This window comes from Genypterus blacodes, unplaced genomic scaffold (genome assembly GCF_046128005.1).
Source record: "Genypterus blacodes isolate CSIRO-AG114 ecotype Tasmania unplaced genomic scaffold, CSIRO-AGI_Gbla_v1 ptg000015l_1, whole genome shotgun sequence".
Lineage (NCBI taxonomy): Eukaryota > Metazoa > Chordata > Actinopteri > Ophidiiformes > Ophidiidae > Genypterus > Genypterus blacodes.
Window position 1 is genome coordinate 2,688,789 of NW_027466829.1, and position 19,524 is coordinate 2,708,312.

Consider the following 19,524-nt stretch of genomic DNA (forward strand, 5'->3'; position numbering starts at 1 on the left):
GGAAATTGAGTCCTGGATGTAAATAATTCACATCCTCCTTCCCTTCTTCTCCTCCACCACCATCAAGATGCCGGCCGTACACAACAAACTGCACCTGGATGAAGCGTTGCAGGACAGTCCTCAGGTAGGCCTTCGCGGCGTTCATCACGTCAAGAGACACTTTTATCAAAAAAGCCGTTAGTGGTCGTGAAGTTAGCGTAGTAGCCTGCAGTGTAGCGTCTCTAATGCTCGCTGACAGCTCCCCATTACCTCATTGTTATGGGAACGCAATACGCCTTTAGTTTAATAATCCACTAATTGACAGGCATTTTTCATGATAATCTCTCTCGGTAAGACTGTATTCATGTTTTGTTCTCATATCGAAGCTAAAGGGTTTCCCGATACGACCATGGCTGTTGTGCTTTCACACACACACATGCAACATGTCACCATATCTCGAACGCATTTACTCTGTTCATTATCTGATTTTACAATATCCTCCATAAACCTGTATTTTATGGAATATTCTGGAACCGAACCGGGCCTGTTTCCGAGGCTGTGGGAGGGGTTCGCTCGATTGATACATAGGAATGAGTCCATTGGCTGCAGCAGGGCAGTGCTAGCGATTCGTGGTGACACTGATGCTTCAAGCTCTATAGGCAGTATGAAAATAGTTAACCAAAACCAGCCCTGTCATGCACGACTGTCGCTCACGGCGGATGCATAAGGCCCTGGACACACGGGACACACAGCCGGATACAGAGGAGACTGTGCTGCACAAACAGATGGAAGACAAATCCCAGGAAAATAAATCATAAATCAATCATTTAAAAGATAGATATGGTTAGATCAGTCATCCTCCAGCTTATTCTGGAGACGAGAGCTTGCAGGAGAGTACAGGTCAGAATGTGTGACCCCTATAGTGAGGGGAGTTCTTTGCCTTGGTACTGTTATGGTTTGGGACCAGATGAGGGAAACTGTCCTTTCCCGCGGGCCCACATGAGAAACCCAGATTGTGATCAAGGTCCAAATATATTCTGTCATCCCTTTAACCTCTAATTTATGAGAATTCAATTAGAGAAGTCATGTCGCACTTCTTCAGCATTAATAATACTGAGAGCCGTCGCAGACTGCGGCCTATTAAAATGCTTTGATTTATCCAACTACAGAACAGAACCACGCTCTGTATTCAGCAGCACTCTGACTTCCATTCGCCTGTAAATCCATTTTTAATCAAATCATCATTTTCACTTCCCTCCCTTAATTGCTCCATTAGTCCGTGTTTGTTTTCAAATAAAGATAATTTGTACCTGCAAGAGCAACTTTGTCCTTTGATGAAACAGTTCTGTCCTAATTGCAGCGCTCTCCTTGAGGATGACGATGCATCTATAGCTCAATATACCATCACCATCACCATCAAAACACCACATTAGCAATCAAATGATGCTCTATCCCTTCAGTAGAGTCCCAGAGCTTTGAATTATAATGTTTATTCAAATCTCTGTCAAATGATTAAATGTCAATGTAATGAAGTTGTAATGAAGTTCTGATGGCTGCCAGAACTACATTATCTTATCTGTGTTTTTCCCCTGATAAACGTAATCAAATATGTTTACGAGACTCGGCGCCTCCCAGATCCCGATTGCGCAACACACATTATTTAACTAAGGTGTGCGTAGAATAGGAAGACCAGGATTGAGCCTCGCTGCAGAGGATCTGAACCTACAGAATGTCTGCAGGCTCAGAGGCTGCTTTAAATGTTATGAGTAACATTTTAAGTTTGAAATGTCTTCTAAATCAAACAGGAAGTCCAAGTGTTGCAAAAGTGGGAGCGGGTGTTATATGATCCCAGCCTAGCAGCGCTCTGAAACCTTAGTCCTTTAGGTTAAGGCAGGTAAAGAACATTGTAAACCTATCTGGCAGTTTCAGTGTCTGTGAAAGTAAGAATAGATGGAGCGACTGTATGAACATGTATGTCAAAGAGATGTTAGTCAAGCTCAGTTTGTACATTCCAAAGACAGAGTAAATTAAAGCAATCTTAATCTAATCTTAATGTCAACCCACACACTCGAGCCATGTCTGTAAACCACATTTCTCAATATTCCTGCTGAATTTGTCTCTGCTCATAGTATTTTGGTGCTGAAGGTCTGAAGTCTGCTGAAGGGATCTGTAAACAGACTTCAGCCGCAGGGTGTGTGTGTGTGTGTGTCTTTGCGATACGTGCCCTGCCTTCTTGCTGCACCTGTCTGATGACATAAGAAACTACACCCTGACAGGATTTCCTCAGTTTGTATAGCCGGCCCTTCAGTAAAGTCATTTGGCTTTAGGGTTCACTTCAAAGCAACACAACAGTTTGCAACTTGTGTCTTTCCCTCCCCTCACTCCGTCTGACGTCTCCTCTTCACCTCCAGCTAGGAAAACTGGCACTAAAACACACTCAATACTCTATATACCAGTGTCTAAGCATTGTCTCTCACATGTTCATCCTTTAACATTATAAGTAAAGTGTGTGACTGTTTGTTCCACAGTCGCGCTCCCTGCTCAGCGTGTTTGAGGAGGACTCTGGGATGCTCACAGACTACACCAACCAGCTGCTACAGACAATGCAGAGGGTGTTTGGAGCTCAGGTAGTAGAACCACACACACACACACACACACACACACACACACACACACACACACACACACACACACACACACACACACACACACACACACACACACACACACACACACACACACACACACACACACACACACACACACACACACACACACACACACACACACACACACACACAACTGTGCATTTAGAATGTATTGACGTCCACATAAAAGCAAAAAAATAAAAGCAAGGCAGGACACAAATACTGGAATGCCGGAACAATAAAGTGCATTGATGGACTGTATCTTGGGGAAACTGTCTACACACACAATTTTTCACCTTACAGCGCACAAGTGTTTATGTCATTGTGTGTATAAATAGCTTTATATCGTCCATATGTGACGGCTGCTGATGATAGCGAACAGTTTCCTTTCAGACGTCTATCCAATGATCTTGTTTTCTAATTCTTATTATGGTTCTTCAGAAATAAGAAGCTAAGAACAATAAATCGGTTCCCAAATTTGTCCATTCATGTCCCTCTAAGATTGACACTTAAAGCACAGTTGGGAGATAAATTGTGTGAAGTCAAACAGTGGTGAGATTCCTCCTGTGAAGTTTAGTTTCAGCCCCTGATTTCCTACTGGAGGTAAGCAGGAGTCATTTCCATTTCCCTGATTAGATTCAGATCCTTCACACGGCGGGCAAACTGATGAATTAAACATTACATGCTGAAGGCCCTTGCAGAAAAGGCTGATAAACCTTATTTTTTTACCCAGTTTTGCAACATGAAAGATGTCATGTTGTTCTTCATCATTTTAACAAGAGAGTGTATTCTGAGAGTGTATTCTGCAGTCAGTAAATAAAGTTACTGTAGTGCTGTCCGAATGAATCAGTTGTTGTAGGAAATTGTATCACATTATTTAACCTGATTTAAGATTGTTATCATAGCTCGACTGGTTGTTTAGTCTGGAAGATGTTTTGTCATAACTAAACAAATCCAGCGGCCTAGAGCTCACATTTATACGGCCTTGTGTTAGATTTGCATTCGACTCCTCATTTGCCTGTTACGTTTCTTATATCAAAGCTTTGTTGGCAGCAGCAGTAGCCGCTCATCACATTGTTCTCTACACACAAGAGGTGAAGGAAGATGAGACATATTGAGGTTAGGGAAAACTCCAGATATCTTTCCTGTAAATATGAATTTTTCCCACATCTGTCTCCCCGCTCCCGCCCCTTTCCCAGAGTGAGATGGGTTTGGCCACAGAGCAGCTGTCCAGACAACTCCTGGACTATGAGAAGAAAGTAAGTATCCTGCTACGGCCCTGTGACGTTGACCTGACCCTGACCCTGACCCTCATGCCCACATATTGGTAGCTTTGGTATCATAAGAAGGGTGATCACAATGATAAGATTTGTAAAGGAGGTCATAGGGTCTAATTATACTAGAATAATAAGTAACGAGAGGTGAAAACACAGCATTTCATAAGTGTTTAGTCCCTAATAGCAGCAAGTTGTGGCAGCATATGCTACATTATGAAGTTTCATAACCGTTAACCTGACCTCTTTCCTTTTCTATCTAGAACTTTGCCCTTGGAAAAGGCGATGAGGAGGTCATTTCCACGCTGCAGAACTTCGCCAAAACTGTGGGGGAGGTGAGGCTCGTGTTTGCATTATTGTGTTTACTGTCGTGAGTGTGTGTGTGTGTGTCTGTGTGTGTATAGAAGCGGAAGAACATGGCGCTTCTGCACAGTCAGTAGTTCTATAGGTCTGTGTCGTGTTACAAGATGGGGCTCTACATAATCCTCTCTCTACGAAGGCCTGAACCGACCGTATATACAGAGGAGAAGATGGATATGAGGTTTGATCATGATGGATGGAGGAAGGATGGAGGCAGTGGTGTGTGAGTGGATGGATGGATGAAGAGAGAGGGAGGCAGAGGTGTAGCGACAGAACAGATCAGCCTGTCACTTTGGGCCTCTGAGCTCCACAGGCCTGCCCAGTGTTCAGGACACACACACACACACACACACACACACGCACACGCACACGCACACGCACACGCACACGCACACACACACACACACACACACACACACACACACACACACACACACACACACACACACACGAGGTTGATTGTGTCCCTGGCCTCATCTGCTCACAAACTAAATCACTCAAACTGGACATGAACTTGTTAGACGATCTATATCTCTCTTTTATCGTATATCATGTCATATTTGTTCCTGGTTTTCCGATACAACACATTTTATTACCCCCTACTGATGAAGGTGAGGCCTCGTCTTCTTCACTCGTGCCCCCATTTCCCCCCCCTGAAAAACTAGCCAGGTTTGCTCCAGAAATGATTGGCAGCAAAGTGAACTGAAATCCCTCAAGGTGTTTGGCTTGTGTAGCTCTTTTGTTTGTGTCCTTGTGCTCTGCTGTGCTGTGTATAATCTTGTTAATCTGTTTTGTGATTCTGTGATGTCCAGCTGAACTCACTCCACTGTGAACTCGCCAACCAGATGGCCGACAGCATGGTCTTCCCTTTGATCCGGTTTCGAGAGAGGGACCTCACAGGTTGGACACGCACACACACACAGACAGAAGATCCCGTCTGCACAAGTGTCAACATTTAGCCAATCCAAAGCTCAAGTTTTCATTTCCTCATGTAAATATATTGATGGTGTCAATATTGATCTTTGCAGAGATCAGCACGCTGAAGGAGATATTTGGCATCGCCACCGATGGTGAGTCCAGACATCTAACTGATTTCCAAAACCAATTTCATGCTGAAGTGGCTGATATCCACACTCTCTCTCTCTCTCTCTCTCTCTCTCTCTATGCAGAGCACGAGGCAGCTATGGTCAAGTACAGCCGACTGCCAAAGAAGAAGGAGAATGAAAAGGTAGAGTGAGTGTGAAGTGCCCCCTCTCTCTCTCTCTCTTTCTCTCTCAGCTGTACCGACGCAGCATTGTCCCATTGATCAGAAGGTGTAAAAAGCCTTTACAGTGCGGTAATGCTCTGGTAATATAGTGGAGGAGCACTTTAGAAGCAGATCAAATACAAATGGCAGGAAATAGCTCTGACTCTCCTGCCTGGCTCCACATGCTCCAACACACTCTGCTGCTCTGCTTATACTCCTGCGCTCGCATGTAGCAGATAACGTGACTACGGGAGATTTTGCATGAGTGACATTTGCTTGTGTAAACCTGCTCCCCTGTGTGTGTGTGTGTGTGTGCAGCTGAAGGCCGACCTGGTGAAGGAGGTGGCCTACACCAGGAGGAAGCAGCACCAGGCCTCCCTGCAGTACTACTGCTCCCTCAACGCCCTGCAGTACCGCAAGAGAGTGGCTATGCTGGAACCCATGCTGGGCTACTCACAAGCTCAGGTACCGGCCGGAGCAGAACCCCGCCCTCAGCTCAGAGAAAAGGGATTTGTGTTTATACGTGAAGGAATTGATCTAAATTCAGTTAAGACTCCTGGATGTTAGTCATCCATTAAGGCGTTCCTGCTTCAAAGGTCAAGCACGCTGAGATAAATGTGTCTGGTTCCAGTCATTCTTTCATAGCCGTCTGTAAATCCCTCCTGCGTCTGACTCATCATCCTATCTGTTGGCATCAGTGGGCAAACAGGGGAGAAACATGGATACAAGCTTTGACCCCAATGACCTTCTTCCTATGAGGCAACAGAGCTAACCGCTGTGTCAGAGTCTGGCTCCATTTTCTTTTACATGGAAAGTGCAATTGTGCATGAAGTACATAGAATAGAATCTCAGCCTTACAGGATTCTGACCCGTGTGAGATTGTAAATGGTGACACGCCTCAGTGGGAAAGATAAAGGAGAGATAAATGCCTGCTGGTGATTTACGGCGTCTCTCATCGATCGGTTGTGGAAAGCAAAGTTTGGTTTGAAGCGACTGACGCCCTGATGTTGTGTCTCTTTTAGGTGGGCTTCTTCAAGAGAGGCATTGAGCTGGTGTCAAAGAAGATGGAGACGTTCCTGGCCTCCGTCTCCCTCATGACACGAAGGTAAAGACTTGCTTTTGATATGGAAAGAAGCTGTCAAGATGTCAGCAGACTTCCTAGGATAATTATTTCACCAATAGAAAGTCTTAAATTGAAAGTAAAGTTCTTACTTGTGAGTGAGTTTTTCTGGCTTCCTGCTCATGAAAGCGTCTGTCCTGTGCAGCATCCAGACCCAGTTGGATGTGGAGGCGGAGGCCATGCGCATGACTCAGAGGGAGCTTCTGTCTGTGGAGGACATTGTCTACACGCCAGATAAAGACACAGAGACGGTTAATCGCACGCTCATCCAGAAGTCTGGCTACCTCAACATTAGAAAGTAAGACTCCTCACCAGAGACACGTCCCCTTTCAGGTCCTGAGGAGTCTCCTGTCCCCTAAAACAAATTAGATTAGTTTCAGGTTTCATTCAGCACATCTGACACTTTCAATTTCTTCAGTCAGTGCAGTTAGTGCAAGGAGAGGACACGATCAATACACAGCAGTTAAGTCTTGAATATTGAACTTGCAAAACACAACTCGCTAAAGATTTCTGCCGCTCGATTGCACACGACAATAGTAAACAAGGTGTCTCGTCAGGCCAGAGCAGATGGCTCAGGTGACGGTGTGTCAGCGGTGTGCGCTGTCAGCTCGTTGCAGTGTGGATGTATGAGAGAGGAAACGTCCTTAATGGCTTCTGGGGGGGGGTTAGAACTGCAGCGTCGACCACAATGTGATTTAGTAAAATGTCAGCGCTGTCAAACTCCGTCTCACCCTCATATACATCCAAAGCCTTTGACAAATGCTTGTGACACCGGAGAAAAGGTTTCCACAGAATGTCATTCTGTTTAATGACACACACGCTGCCAGCAGCCTGTAATGCGTCTCAAGCTGCACCGGGGGAGCGTTTGATATTTCAATGGTTTCTCAACATGAGGGTCTGGGTCGGCCGCAGCGTTGCACCGTATACGTCTTGATTTTATATGAAAAGAAACTTGTTCAAACACACCTTTTAAACAGATGCACATGATGATTTCAGCACACACAGATCAATTCGGCCTTGAGTATCATTTTCTCAACACGTTCTTCATCCTAATGGAGCCCTGAGACACCAGCAGTCACTAGCGATGTACATGATGCCGCTTTTGCCCGAAAATCCATCATAATATTCTCCTGTGCTGTCGACCTTCACCCACACCTTCTCCTCCTCCTCCTCCTCTTCCTCTCTGCACCGCAGTAAAACAGGCCTGGTGTCCACAGCCTGGGACCGGCTCTACTTCTTCACCCAGGGGGGGAACCTGATGTGTCAGCCGCGGGGCGCCGTGGCGGGCGGCATGGTGCTGGACCTGGACAACAGCTCCGTCATGGCTGTGGAGTGCGAGGACAGACGCTACTGTTTTCAGATAACTTCCCCTTCTGGCAAAACGTATGCGCGCCACTCTCCATAGCACAACACTGACACTAATACACAAGTGTGAATAGGATTTAGCATGGATTGAATTTGCCATATGGATGCCTGCTTCTTATGGGTGCCTCTCTTGTTGTCATGGATACTTTTAGGTCCATGATTCTGCAAGCAGAGAGCAAAAGGGAATACGAGGAAGTAAGTGTGAAATAGGCTTTTTGATCAACTGTATTTGATGGTATCCTCATAACAAAGAGGGAGCTGTCAGGGCTCGTCTGTGTGCGTTTACATCTTTGGACTCATCTTAACTGAGCTGTCACAAGCTCTTATCATGCAGGTGATTTCTGGAGTTCTTAATGTGGATCTCTGTTTCTTTCTCAGTGGATTTGCACCGTGAACAACATCTCCAGACAGATCTACCTGACTGACAACCCAGAGGTACCATGAGCTTCCAGTCCAGGCAGATTTACGCCCACACACACACGCGCGCGCTCACAGTCGAGGCTCTGGCAGAATGCAAATCCAAGCTTCTCCTCCTGCTGTCCTTATTTCCTGACCAAATGAGAAAGAAAGCACTGTGAAGACATATACTGTATATATAATCATATTTTTCTGGATGTGGATCAGACCAGCATGCATCTATTGATCTCTTCCATCATGACATAAATTAGCCTGATATGACTAAGCTCGTATTGCAATTTGATGAAATTCCCTAAAGTTGTTTAATCTGAACCTGCACCAGAATTTAATGTGTTTTTGAATAATTTAGCTCAAAATAACGAAGCAACCAAACAGAGGTGAGCTAATACATCAACTTGTAGGTTAAAGAACAGTTAAATCTAGATGAGAAACATTTTTTAATTGATTGTTCACAACTTCAAAGATGTAAATCTGATCTGAGGAGACAAAGTTAAACATCCTGTTTTTTCCCCCGGCCCTTTAATTGGCGGCGGCGGAGCACTTATTCTCCATTTAAGGGGCGTAAAACTTAATGACACTCTCACAGCTCCTTCCTGTTTTTTTTGCCTGAGCTGCTTTTCAGAGTTCACAATCGTGCTTGTTTGCAGGAGGGCTAGCTGGAGGAACAAACCCCCACCGGCACTGAGCAGGCAGCAAACAAACCAGGCATCATCTCCTGGTTGGGAAAATTTGTATACAAACAAATATGTTGGACAATTCGGCGGCCACTCCCTCAATCCTGTTTCCCCTCTATATGCCCTTGCCTACATGTCCACACCATAGATCCTTGATATTTAACTTACACTCAGGTATTGTAAACACTTAGCATCCATATAATCCAACTTCAAATCAATTTGTCATTTCTTAACACACGCCATTCGACATCCTGACTAACTGGTGAATCTAAATGGCCTTGGAGTCCGATGACGTCGTATTTGAGTTCATACATTTCACAAATCTGGCCACAATAGAAGGAGGGCGTACTGTACAGTCTGATTGTGTTTGTGCTTTCTTCAAATAATAGAAGAAATGTTTATATAGAAAGAGAGAAAGGTAAACAAAGAGCAGATAATAGTTGTGGCAGGACCTTGTGAACACAAAGATAAAGCAAATGGCCCGGTGAGGATAAGGGACGTGTGAGCAGAGCAAACACATGGATTTCTGCCCCACAGCCTTCATCCCCTCACACCCTGCACCTGATGATGCAAACATGAGCCAAGAGATTGCAACAAAAACTAATTTTAGCCTCTAAAAACCTCTACTCATTCTCTTAGAAATCTGTAAACCTGGAGATTAGCGAGTGTGGATAGAACAGAATGTGGTTATGCCTTTATAAACAAACCGCACCTTGTCTGTTTGCTTACGTTAGGCTGTGGCCATCCGGCTGAACCAGACTGCCATCCAGGCGGTCACCCCCATCACCAGCTTTGAGAAGAGACAAGACGGCTCACCCAACACCGACAGGTCAGACAGCCACATTCACAACATCACATCCCTGCATGCTCTGCTGAGGTTTGGAGTTTAGTGGCTTTTTAAAGTAGCAAGTGACGACTGGAAGTTGCCTGCTTGTTCCTGTGAGCACTCAGGCATTCCAGAAGAGAGTAATGGAGTTGTCAAATTGAGAGATTTAGATTAAAAGTGTATGAGAAGCACTCCTGGTTCATAACAATAAATAAATAAAGGGATTCTGATTTGCTGGAGGGAGAAAATGTAGTGGATGATCATCATTGACGTGAAACTAGTGAGTGCCTCCAAAGCTTTTATCATCACTGCTCAGCCTCCTGATTAGGTGTTAAAACATGACTACTGTCGATGAGAGCGATCCTTTGTGTTGGCATGGAGCCGCTGAGATGAACACGGATGTTTTGATGTGGTTGATGCGACAGGCGCGCTCATCCTCGCTCTTCCTCGCTCTTCCTCCCTCTCTGCTCCCACAGAGCAGTGCCAGGAGGCGCACAGAGTGGCAGCAGCGGCAGCAGCGATGCTACCCAGAAGCCTGGGTCCCCTCCAGAACCAGAGGACCTGATCGCCCCCGGGACGCCCATCCAGTTTGACATCATGCTGCCCGCCTCCGAGTTTCAGGACCAGAACAGGAGCGGGGGGAGGTGAGGGGGGATCTGTGATGAGTGTTGAAACTAATGTCCTGAAAGTCGTGGTGGTGACGGTTGTCACATCATTTCCAGGAAGCAGAACGCCTCTTAATCGCTCAACGCAGGGGTTTAATTGTTTTTTTTGCCGATGTCTGCTTCCCTCCCGACAGACGCACAAATCCATTTGGAGAAACAGACGACGACTGCTCCTCAGAAAGTGACGGTAAACATTCTCCTTGTCCAAATCTAATTGAATGCTTTCTACTAAAGTCTGTTCAGCTAAACCTCCTTTTGTGTGTTTGTGTACCTGCGTTTCCCACGCTTCTATTTTTGATTTGTCCGCCCGTGTGTTTGTGCAGACTCCCTCCTGCAGCAGGTGTTTGTCGTGCGCTTCCTGGGCTCCATGGCAGTGCGCTGTGGCAACAATCAGGAGGTGATCTATGAGGCCACCAGGCAGGTGCTGGCCGCCCGAGCCATCCACAACATCTTCAAGACCACAGAGTCGCACCTCATGGTCACCAGCACCAGTCTCAGGTAACGTATGAGTAGAACCCTGAGCACGGACAAAGGACACTGCAACGAGAAACTGTGAAGCATAAAGACTTCCATTGGGTCAAACATGAGGATGAGCTGCCACATTATTGATTTCACCATGAGAACACTGTGCCAGTAATACTCTGCTAATGTTGCTGGAATGCTAATGTTGCTCCCAACAAAGAGTTCCAGTTCCCAGTGATAACATGACTTAACGTGTGTTTCTTCTCTCGTCTTCACAACAGTTTGATCGACCCGCAGACTCAAGTGACGAGAATAAGTGTAAGTGTTAAAAAAAATCTCTCTGCGTATTTCTAAGGCCTTGTAGTTCATGTCATCTGTTCCTCCCCCATGCTTCTCTCCCCTTCTGCTGCTCCTCTCTCAGTTCCAGCTGGGGGAGGTGTGTCAGTTTGCAGCCCACCAAGAGAACGGGAGGCTGATGGGATTTGTGGTGGAGGGCAGGGACTGGAGCGACGGAGACGAGGAGGGAGAGCCCTCGTACAGCGCCTTCGTCTTCGAGAGCAACACAGAGGGCGAAAAGGTCGATTAAGCAGCACTGAAGCTTTGGTGTGGAGGGGGAGGCGTGGGAATTTATGAAGGACCGCACTGAATGATCTGTGAAATGTTTGGTTGTTTACAGATATGCTACACCATAAGCCTGGCAAAGGATATAACAGAAGCCAAGAAGGTAACGCCCTCGTGCCAAACACACACACACACACAGTGCACTTAAAGTCAAACCCACACACTCATTAGGATTTTTATAAGATGATAAGAACATTCTGAGATATGAAGTACCTGTAATTACCTCTAATAGTAACATTCCTTCTTCAGAGAATGATTCAATTTTATATATGGAAATGTATAAAAAAAATGTAGCTCAGCCTCCATTACAATTTTGCCGCTTGATCTCAGTTAAACTTTGATTCAATCAAGTAACATAAATTACATTCAGTCTATAAATGTAAAGAAAACAAGCCTTTGATTCCAGTAACCTGGGTCTGGAGTTGTAATAATAGAAACTCACCACAAGAGGGCACAGGGCAACACTTTGACTCCCTAGTTGGCCCAGATGTAAACTGGGAGAAATTCATTAAAAATTAATCAGCTATGTACTTTAGAAAGTAAGAAAAGTCTGACTCAGCTGAAGTTCATCTTGTTCCTTTGGCTTTGGTCTCCAAGGACCCGGAGGCTCTGGCCCAGCTGATGAAGTCCATGCCCATAACCGGCGGCAAATTCCTGCGGCTGGACCCCGAGACGGGCGACTCGACCGACACGGCAGGACAAGAGGACCTGGAGTCGGAGGCCTAGTCTCAACCAGGACCTTCGCCACAACCAAGACCAGGGCCACGGTCTGAAGAGAAGGCTTTCCCTGGATGAAGGTCTCATCATGACCCCAAGCCCTGAACTCTGGTACTATAACATCCATATACTATAAGCGTGTGTATTTGACTTCCATTGACCCGGTGTAATGAGGTCTCGTCCCCTCCTCACCAGTGGAAGGTTTGTCTGGATCTAATGGATGACCAGGGTTAGTGTAGCATGGGTCTTTAGATTTGGCTTTGTTTTTGTGCCACTGGGGGTTCATGACCGTTTCATTCTCTTCTAATATCCCAGTCATCTGCAGACTTGCACCAGAGGTGATTCATTTGCTTCAACTTAGGTTTACATTGTCTGAAGTCTGTTTAGAGTTCAGCCTTTGCTTTGTTTCACAGTTTAAACACACAGAGCTCTTATGCAACCACTTTAATCATTCTTTAACTCCTGTAGAGAAATGTTGTTGCACTCCCAAGGTTTCTTGTTATTTTGACTGCTTTACAGTAGAATGCACTTATTGGGAAACTAAGATGTGAAAGATGAAGACCAAGATGAAGCTCGGTTCCCTTTTATCTGCAAGGCAGTAAATCATAGCTCGTCATTATTGTTTGTATGTGTGTGACTGTGTGGTCACAATTGGTGGGTGTGATTAGTTTGAGCTTTTTTTTGTTTTGTTTTAAAGCAGAATATAACATTTACTGCACCCTTTGTCCCTACACACACACATGATGTTGTGTAGCATATTGAACATTCCATCTGTGCTGAAACTAATTTATGCTTTATATTATTCTGTATCATGAACATCATCATCCTCGGGTTACACGCAAAGTTCATACCTGGCTCTGTTTGCTGACGGCCCATGTAAATATAGATCATGTTTCCGTGTCTATACGTGGTTTAATCAGTCGACTGCATTAAGAGCTAAGTCAATACGTTAACGGTGACGCAGTGCATGATTAAATGACGCCACATTCTGAAGTCTCAGTCCCTTTGCAGTAGATTAAAATCTCTGCTCTGTGCATTGAACTGTAAGACTTGGAAAAAAAATTAAAACTGACAGTAACGCATGTAGACGGACCACAATGGGGGATTATGCGCTCATTGAAAAGCAATACGCTCGTTGCTCCAATGCTAATCAAAACAGCATTGTAAGAAGTGAAGGCAAAATCATCGATCCGTGAAATTCCCACTTTCCCACACAATCCCAATGCGTTTATATTCCATTTCAGTCAATTTGTGCGGCGCTGCTAATCTCTTAACAGGGGAGGCTGTGTGGATGTGCCGGTACGACAAGGTCAAAACTTAGGGAAATCACACTGTTAATGAAGTTACAAGGTGGTTATCGACACATTTGTTTCCCCCGCTTGCTCTTTAAAAGGATCTAGGCAGAAATACGTAACGGACAAGGATGTTTGACATCTGCAATCTCAATAGTTAGAAATAATTAGTATGGATCGTATTGGATTGGAGTCGCAGGCTGAGAAATTCAATCTTCAATTACGTCGTCGTTACAACTCCAGGGGCGCCATCGTCAGCCTGCATGAATACGGCTGCTTTCTTTTTTCCTCTCTTCCACGAACTGATTGATTTCTTGATTAGATGGTAAAATTGGAGCAAGTCTCCTCGTCAACTGAGCGGATCCTTTTTACGTGAGCAGGTTCCAGCCGTGGTAATGTTGTCGTGATATTTCTGCTTTGTAAGGAATATTCTGGAAACTAACGGTCTTTAAAAAGATGTAGGTAATATAAACACTCCATATTCTCTCTAATACCTTTTTGTAAATGGCTTAAGTTGTTCATTACCCATAAGGCTTTTCACTTAATTTGTCCTCGTTTTCTAAAACAAATGTTAACATGGAATCTTTAATAAATACAAGAAATTGTTTTCTTAAGTAAAAGTTGTGTTTTTCTTTAGTTTATAAAAGAACATCAACTGACGGACAGAGCTTTTATTAAACAAGTGGAAACTGGAAGCTTTTGTATTTACATTTAATCCCCACATCTGGGCATGAGTCTATATATGTGTGTGTGTGGTGTTTGATGTCAGCAGATGGTCTTTAACATGTCACACACACACACACACGGAGATTGAAACCTGCACACATAACTACACATACGCACATACGTGGAGGGATCAGGAGTCTCTGTAGTAGTTGTTGAAGTTGATGCGAAGCAGGAAATCCTCCAGGTGAGGTTGGTAACCTCTGTTCACCAGCTTAGTCACCACTGAGAACAAACACAACACTTCATTAATGAATTGAAAACACCTCATCTAAAATAATGAGTTCATATTTAGACCAATGATGGGATAAGAACCATTTTACTCTGTTACCAGCGGTCTGAGCTTTAAAGGGTTAATGCAGATTAAAAAGTGAATAAGACACGAGAGAATTATAAGTTTCTGTCTTTACCTTTGAAGAGGAAGTGAGAATAATACTTGAAGGTGTTGTAAGACTGCTGCATGGCGATGAAGCTGGGATGCACCGCCTCCCCCTGCTGGCTGTCCCAGGGCTGAGCGATGAGCTGGGCACGGAACTTGAGGATGAGGCTGAAGATGCTGTGGATGATGTTCATGACGGGAGCGGCTTTCTCAGTCAGCAAACCCCTGAGGAGGAGACGGCAGAGGAAGAAGGCTCAGCTGACATTTCCCGACAACCTCTCCTAATGCGATTTAATCATCTGTCGAGCTCACGCTGGCATTTAAAGGCACGTCTTTGAAATCAAAGTACGGGCGCAGAGTTGGACAGATTCTGTGTTTTGTACTGCAACCGAGTTTTGTCAGCTTACGTAACATTCCCTGATGCTTTACAGGAACGTGTGTGAGAGCAAGTCTTACAGTAAGTCTTAATACACTTGTTTAGAGAGCGCCACAACCACAAAAAGATGTATGTGAAGCCATGAACATTACCTGAAACTAAGATATAAGACACAGAAACAATGATGCAGACCTCGATTAAGACCTATTTTGTCTGAATAAAAACCAGTACATGACCTAAACACATTATTAAAAGATGGTGCAGGGCTTCACCTGAAGATGGCTCTGTTGAGGTAGTCTGCGTGCGTGCGGTGGATGGCGTCCAGGTCGTTGGCCGTGGCCAGCTTTGCAGTAAACTCGCTCCAGGACACTTGCAGGATCTGGTTGGCGATGTATCCCTGGATCACCTTGACGAAATGCTGCATCTCGTGCCGGTATAACTGCAGCTGACGGAACTGCACAGAGCGGCCGGCTCCCTTCACCAGAGCTGCGGGGACCAAGGACGCAGGCATCGAATCATTTATCAGGGAAAATAACAAACACCAAATGTCAGCTCTAAGGTAACTACATTAATAATATGGGCACAAAATCAAATGTAGGCACTCGTGTTCATGTTGACTTCATGTAGACAGACCTGTGTGTGTGTGTGACGTGCAATGATGTCAGCACTTGTTCAAAGACAAAACTCTCATCCAAGTTCTGTATTAATAATAAACTTTCCCTGATGATCAACAACATTAAAACTGCAGCCATTGAAGTTTCCCTCCCTGCAGGCGCTCACCCATCAGATTAGATATTCATGTCGTCCATCCAATTCCTCTCACTGACCATTATTACTCAATCTATCCAAGCACCTTGTCTTACAACAATTCCACCAGTGTGAGATGTGTGTTGTACCGATAAATAAAACATGAAGGAATCTCAACTTTCCTTCTCTCTTTGAATATTTCATAAAGACTCTCCTTTCAGAGGAACCACGGAGCGAGAGCACATCATATTTCATCTCACCTGTTCTTTTGAGGTGGAACCAAACATCGCGCAGGCTCCATACCATGTGTTTGAGCTGGAGCAGGAACGAGAACAGACGGTTGTACTTGTTCAAGCAGCTATCTGTGATGATGATGTTCAGCGGCCAGTCCACCTGGGAGAGAAGAAGGGGGGAAAGTGACACGATGAAAGCAGTGTGAAGGTAGAAGAGGGAGGGAGGGAGTGTGAGAGAGTGAGAGAGTGGAGGGAAAAAGAGGGGGAATGGAGAGAATCGGGTAAAGGAAGCGTGACAGATGAGTGGGAGGAGAAAGGTGTAGGTGCCGAGATTTTGATGAAGCAGTACAGGGGGAGCGGAAGGCAAGACAGATTGGGAATAGTTTGTGGTGTGGAAGCAGGAGGAATGGGGAAATGATATATGTGAGAGAAACAAGGAGGCACAATGCATGAAGTCAGAGATGAAGAGAGAGAGAGAGAGAGAGAGAGAGAGAGCAGAGGAGGTAAGGAACAAGATGGAAGAAGCAGAAAAGGGGAGTAGTCAGGAGAGCGATAGGGCAAAGGAAACAAGAGCAGAGGACAATGTGTGTAGCATTAGTCACAGCGTGTCGTCCAGAAGACCCAACTCCAATCAATCTGTGACATTCAACCACTTAGGTGTGTGACAAGCTCATTTCACACATCCAGTGCAGTTTGTCAAAACATGACAGGTTGTCACATTCAAGCTGCCACTCATGCTGAGATAAGTACAGCCATGCAGGCACACACACTTTTACTTACTCAATTAAAAAGTGGCTGCCTTACCTTGTAGCGTAACTCCAGGCAGTTGAGCGAGTCAGGGGCGTGCGGGTGGAAGGTCTCTGGCAGGAAGCGCAGGGCAAAGGTGAAGTTGCCGGCCAAGGTGCAGTCCCCGTGCAGGCTGTACTGAAGGGACTTACTCAGGATGGAGTTCAGGACCAAGGGGGTCAGCAGCTCGCCCGGCGTCTGGCCGCTGCCCAGCTGACCGGGAAACAAAAGTCGGGTTTTAATAATAAGCTCCTTCTGTGGCTAAAGCTGCGGCAGATGGAGGAGTGTTTGGCCGGGATGAAGGCCTGTTGTCTCTTGGCTTTGCAGAGGAAGAGTCGGCGTGAGTCACATGTCGTAAGTGGGGCTTGACATGGGCGGCACAGGTGGGGCGAGTCTCTGTAATAATGCCTGCAGCACATGTCGCAACACAGCCAGACACTCCTAATATCAATGTGATGTGCTTAATACTGATCATTAGAATGCGTATAGGAAAAGGAAAGCAATGTATCAAAACGCTAAATAGGAGAAGATTTACACTGCACTGCAGATTAAAAGTCAGAGTTCTGCTCACAAAAAGAGTTTGTTTACAATCTATTGCATTCAAGGACAGACATTTGGCCTCGCTCCAAGATGTCCTTTACCTGTCTGCACTGCCAATGCTATTACCCGAATTAAAATACCACATATCACTTTTATGTGCAGAGAGATGACAGCAACACTACAGCTAGAAGAGTATCACCTTTTCAAAGAGCAGATCGCTGAGGGACTGTGCAAACTCGCCATCCTCCATCAGCAGGAAGTGGCGCAGCGCTTCAAAGTGTCTCTCCACCCCCATCTCCGCAAAGAAGTAGTCCACGATCGCCTTGTTCACCAACGACACGCTGGATGTGTGAGGAGAGCAGGAAGGAGAGGAGAGAGGAGAGGAAGACGAAGATGAGAAGAGAAAAGTTTTGACAGAAGCATCTCTGCTGAAATGGTGCTGACGTACAGAATTGATAGAGGTTGTTTGGATGATAGATATCAGCCGTGATACTTTCAGGGCGATCCACCTTTATATTACATCAGGGTTTAGGCAGGGTTCTCTTTAAATGAAAAGTCAGCAGGAAAGAGATTAAAAATAGCACCTACAGTCTCTGGCAAACGCCCTGTGTTGTTTCACCGCGGGATGAAAATGTGTTAATAAAAATTTACAGCTATGACTTTCAACGCTAAATATACTGCACCCCTGTGTGCAGAAAGAGATGAGGAAGCGCTTTCTCCGTACACAAAGGCACTATTGCATCGTCTACAAAAGATGGACAAGCCTGTCTGCCAAAACAACCGATCCGAAAGGAAAAGAACCCTGCGAGGAATGGAGGGTAATAAGAATTTAAAATATACCTGGAATGCAAAACGTGTACTTAGCCCAGTTTAAACGGGGTTTGGAATAGCGGGGTTGGACGAGCTCAGGCAAACTGTCTCACACCTGTGCCTGTTCCCTGTTCAATGTGGCGTTTGGGTTAACACCACTGATACAAAACAAAAACAAACAAGCTTTACATCAGAGGCTTAAACTAATTCTTAAAAACAAAAGATTTGCCCAAAAAGAGGTCTAATCTTTTAATACGAGGGAGCCTTTGGCAGCTCCTTCAGTGACAGACTGCAGCCCCCACGGCGCGTGAAGGAACGCCACCCCGGCTCCTTCATCCCTGCTGCCGACCGGCTTTACAACCGCCGCTGCTCAGGGTAAACAACGCCTCGTTACATTGAAACCCCACAGTGTAAATAAAACCTTATTTCTCTTGTTGGTTCTTTCCTTCTTGTTATTCTATCTTCCTGCTCTAATTCTGTAATGCTGCTGCCACTCACTGTGTGATGAGCGGGGTGGTGACCGAGTGTTTGATCAGCACCGGCAGGGAGACCATCTCACTGAGCAGGAGGCCGGTGATGTCTGTGGCTTTGCGGAAGGTGGGGTCCACGGAGAGACCCCAGGTCACCTGCTTCAGGAGCTGACACTCCAGAGCCGCACCTGGATCACAGGGAGAAGGAGAAGAAGTTGTACTAACTCTGAAACCAGGAGGAAATCACTGTGAATGTTTCAAAGAAAGAGAATGCCTGCAGTCTGAACCTAAGATAACATCCAGCTTCTTTCCCCAGTAACATTGTGGCTGGATGGATAATGCAGAATGATTTATTGTAACATTCTTTAAGTTATTACATATCCAGAGTAAAAACTTATTCCATCCCAAATAGCCTGGAGTCAAATCAGCATTTCTTTGCCAGGCTCAAAAACAAACTTTTGCAAAGTAACTCATAGCTCATGTTCCTTTTCTTTCATCCATCCTGTCTGCACATTTAGCCTCCTTGAATATGTTAGCCAGTGAATTCTTGAGATGTCCACATATTGCCCGTGATGAGGAACTACAGTATTAATCATCTGCGGGTAAACAAAATGTTTTCTACTAACCCATGAGGTTGTAGCAGTCCTCGTAGTGTTCCACCTGGTACTGAGCGGCCAGAGCCGTCAGGTATTCTCGCTCAGACCTTTCTCCGGGGGACAGGCCCAAGATGGCTGCCCAGGACCCCATGCCCTCGGCCAGCTGCTCACTGAGGCTCTCCGATTTGGAACCTGAAG

General features: G+C 45.4%; 2 protein-coding genes across 2 annotated transcripts in view; one reads left to right on the forward strand and one right to left on the reverse strand.

Moving 5' to 3' along the window:
• appl2 (adaptor protein, phosphotyrosine interaction, PH domain and leucine zipper containing 2) lies at window positions 1-14,108 on the forward strand. Its single transcript, XM_076170883.1, has 21 exons — window positions 1-124; window positions 2,508-2,606; window positions 3,827-3,886; window positions 4,165-4,236; window positions 5,074-5,161; window positions 5,290-5,331; window positions 5,431-5,489; window positions 5,826-5,972; window positions 6,530-6,612; window positions 6,773-6,925; window positions 7,822-8,010; window positions 8,145-8,187; window positions 8,371-8,427; window positions 9,818-9,912; window positions 10,386-10,553; window positions 10,709-10,761; window positions 10,898-11,072; window positions 11,318-11,354; window positions 11,458-11,613; window positions 11,713-11,760; window positions 12,255-14,108. Exons 1-21 carry the CDS (start codon window positions 68-70, stop codon window positions 12,381-12,383), a joined length of 2,010 nt encoding a protein of 669 aa, XP_076026998.1. The 5' UTR covers window positions 1-67; the 3' UTR covers window positions 12,384-14,108.
• tubgcp6 (tubulin gamma complex component 6) overlaps window positions 14,048-19,524 on the reverse strand; it is a 16,981-nt gene continuing 11,504 nt past the window's right edge. The window contains exons 18-25 of the mRNA XM_076170870.1: window positions 19,357-19,518; window positions 18,759-18,918; window positions 17,650-17,791; window positions 16,929-17,123; window positions 16,152-16,284; window positions 15,417-15,630; window positions 14,800-14,993; window positions 14,048-14,614 (exon numbers count right to left, since the gene is read on the reverse strand). Of these exons, the coding sequence (XP_076026985.1) occupies window positions 14,523-14,614; window positions 14,800-14,993; window positions 15,417-15,630; window positions 16,152-16,284; window positions 16,929-17,123; window positions 17,650-17,791; window positions 18,759-18,918; window positions 19,357-19,518 (1,292 nt within the window). The 3' untranslated portion in view covers window positions 14,048-14,522. The remainder of the gene's footprint in view (window positions 14,615-14,799; window positions 14,994-15,416; window positions 15,631-16,151; window positions 16,285-16,928; window positions 17,124-17,649; window positions 17,792-18,758; window positions 18,919-19,356; window positions 19,519-19,524) is intronic.

Coding starts and splice junctions, on each gene's coding strand:
- appl2 (XM_076170883.1), top strand. CDS start 68: ATGCCGGCCGTACACAACAAACTGCACCTGGATGAAGCGTTGCAGGAC. Junction 5,490..5,825: donor AGAAGAAGGAGAATGAAAAG/GTAGAGTGAGTG, acceptor GTGTGTGTGCAG/CTGAAGGCCGACCTGGTGAA. Junction 8,011..8,144: donor ACTTCCCCTTCTGGCAAAAC/GTATGCGCGCCA, acceptor GGATACTTTTAG/GTCCATGATTCTGCAAGCAG.